General features: G+C 34.8%; 1 protein-coding gene across 1 annotated transcript; it reads right to left on the bottom strand.

Annotated features, from left to right (window-relative positions):
• Nucleotides 1–542: 542 nt before the first annotated feature.
• LOC122089609 (protein FAR1-RELATED SEQUENCE 5-like) lies at nt 543–2,498 on the bottom strand. Its single transcript, XM_042659332.1, has 5 exons — nt 1,928–2,498; nt 1,731–1,780; nt 1,551–1,640; nt 1,283–1,424; nt 543–1,144 (listed from the first exon to the last, which is right to left on the bottom strand). Exons 1-5 carry the CDS (start codon nt 2,496–2,498, stop codon nt 543–545), a joined length of 1,455 nt encoding a protein of 484 aa, XP_042515266.1.
• Between the last annotated feature and the right edge of the window lie 512 nt (nt 2,499–3,010).

Consider the following 3,010-nt stretch of genomic DNA (forward strand, 5'->3'; position numbering starts at 1 on the left):
CAAGGAACAACTACAATGCGAGATACCAAGTAAAGTAATTGAATTAAAAAAATGTTCACTAACTTTGAATTTCAAGAAAAACAAAGTTCAACTTATTAAATGAGACAATGTTTAACCCACACACATTAATTAACACTCTTTATTCAGCTTGAAGCAAATAAAACCAATCATATTTTGCTTGAGAATTGGGAAGAAAACAATGAGGATTGACAATAGTCAATAGATTCCTGCACAATCCCGACAATGTAGTTAGAAAAATCACTAATACACACATCTAAATGAAATGGAAAAAAAAAAATTCAAAACTCCTTACTGTTAATAGTTGAGTGTAAGAAATGTTATCATTATCCATTACTTGTGATCCACCAGGTGGATTCCAATGACTTAAATGTGATGGTACACTTGGTTGGATTAGCTGAGAAGCCTGGGAAGTATTTGCTTTAACTATTTTCTTTTTATTTCTTTGCTTTTCCACCCAACTCTTATGACGCTTTCCACCTTTGCGAGGAGATTTATTCTTTATCCCTTTTACTTTGTTCACATTAAAGTACTCCCTTGAGACAGTTATTGAAGGGGCATCGACTGCAAGATTTTGAAGTTTTGCACACAAATCGATCATTAGCAACTCTGTCAACCAATGCATATCCCTCAGACGAATTTGATGCTTCTGAGGCTATTCTCACTAGTTTAGGACAAAGAAGCCTATAACGTTGTGTACAATCTAGGTTAACATCTTTTTCAACTTGGGTTCCGTCATCACCTTTCACTATCATGCTTCTTCCTCCCCGTGTCCATCTCCTCAATACATAATTTGCAGGAATGAACTTGATATCAAGCACATCAAATATTTTCAAAGCATGGCAACATAGAATTCCAAAAGTCTCAAACTTCCTACAACTACATGCAATAGTAGGGCCAACTGGGTTACACTCAACATTGAAATTCCCTTCTCTGTCAACAACAGCAACTATGTAGTTATGAATGGCAGCACTCTCATTTCGAAATTTAATAGAACAAGCAGTAATCCAAATATACTCGTGTTGAAGTTCTTCAAATATTTTAGGAGTATAAATTTCTAACGCTTGGTTCATAATGGGTGACATGGGAAAGATATTTCTTGGAGTTTTATTTCTTGCATCAAACTCTGCCTTCAACTCATTATAACACTTATCATTCACCACCCTCTCGAAATGTTTAAAAAACTAAACAAGATCCAAACTGGATTTCAAGTAATCCTTCAAATCACCATTCAAACTCTCACTGAGTTGTGTACTTCGCATACCTATGGTGAAAGCCTTCTTCATATAACACTTAGCCCATTTCTCTTTAAGTCCATATATACGTTCTAACCACGAAGAATTTGTAACTAGATGATCACTACGTAATTTCATCCATGCATTCTCAAACTCTATTACTTCCTCGTACTGAAACATACAAGATTTAAAATCTTTAAAAAAACATGATCCGTCTTTCATCAAATTTCCTAAATGTTTGATGCCATTTTGCATTATGTGCCAAGTACACAAACCATGCCATGTATCGAAAAAAACCTCAGAGATCGCATTTCCCATTGCAGCATCTTGATCGATAAAAATGGTTAATGGCTTCTTTTGCCCATGGACTTTCAAGAAAGCCTCAAACTACCATTTGAAAGATTCTGAAGTCTCATCATATAACAAGGCAGCACAAAAAATGCATATACCTCTATGGTGATTAAATCCAGTAAATACACCGAATGGCCTATATTCTTTGTTAGTACAAAATGTCGTATCAAAGCTAACTACATCACCAAAATGAGCATAGTCTATTAACATTTTTGAATCTACCTTGAATATATTTGTTATCTGCTCCTCACTATCCAATTGTAATGCATATGTAAAAGAAGGGTTTTTCTTTGTTTGGTTTTCAAATTACATCAACAAACTACCAGCTTCACCATATGATAAGTCACGCTGATGTTTTGTTCGGAGGTAATTCTTTTGATGTTGTCTGATAAACCCAATGTTTTCTTTTCCACCTGCTTGCCTGCTCATGTACTTAAATATGGCCTTAGGTTTTATTCCAGAATCATCGTCTAAATCAATCTCTATCGCATGGGCATCTGAAACTTTCCGTTGCGACCGCATCATATGCAATGTAGCCGATAAATGTAGAGGATGATTATGCTCTTCAATAAATATATTACATTGATATTGTCCATTATCAATACGCACAATTCCCATCCGTGCATTACAATTAGTTCTTGTCTCTGCTCTCGGTATCTTTGTATCAGCATCTCGTTTGTCTTTTTTCCTCAAACCTTGTTTACTACATACGAATTTCCTTGAAGTTAGGATTGACTTATCAGTTCTGCTCCAATGTGCATAGTCTCTCCTCACACTAAAACCCATCCTTCCCCCATAGGAATTATAGAATTTGTAAGCCTCGATCTCTGAATTAAATATTATACCAACCCGAGGCTCAATCTCAAAATCCAAACCTATGTCCTGATCTCCCATAGTATTACCTACAATTTTGATACTGTTTAGATAACCATCCTTATAAAATAAAAATCACAAATCTCAAATTCTCAATCAAGTAAGACTGTGAGAATAACGACAAACAAAAATCGAACTACGAAAAAAACTTGGAATTAGGTATAGTCAATATCACCCGATCATGGTCCCTGTCAAAACCAAATTAATTTGGTATGTCAAAAAATTATTTATCAACATATAAGTCCACACTTATGATTTCAATTATTTTGTTATTGCATTACTTGAACAAACTCTGGACCATTGTAACCAAGCAGCTCAACTTCAATACTTCTAATGGATAACAAAAGAAGGAAAGTTTCAAATCCCAAAGAAGAAATTACATATGGAGGGTGCTCTTCCCTTCTCCCTCTCTCGGAGTTTCTTTGATTTCTGGGTTTTAATGAATTAAAAATTTGGATGAAAATTAATGAGAGATTTAATTTTGTCAGATTCGACCATCTCGGAAAATAGACAAGAGGCTAGATATGAAAGAG

Source organism: Macadamia integrifolia, chromosome 9 (assembly GCF_013358625.1).
Source record: "Macadamia integrifolia cultivar HAES 741 chromosome 9, SCU_Mint_v3, whole genome shotgun sequence".
NCBI classification, from domain to species: Eukaryota; Viridiplantae; Streptophyta; class Magnoliopsida; order Proteales; family Proteaceae; genus Macadamia; species Macadamia integrifolia.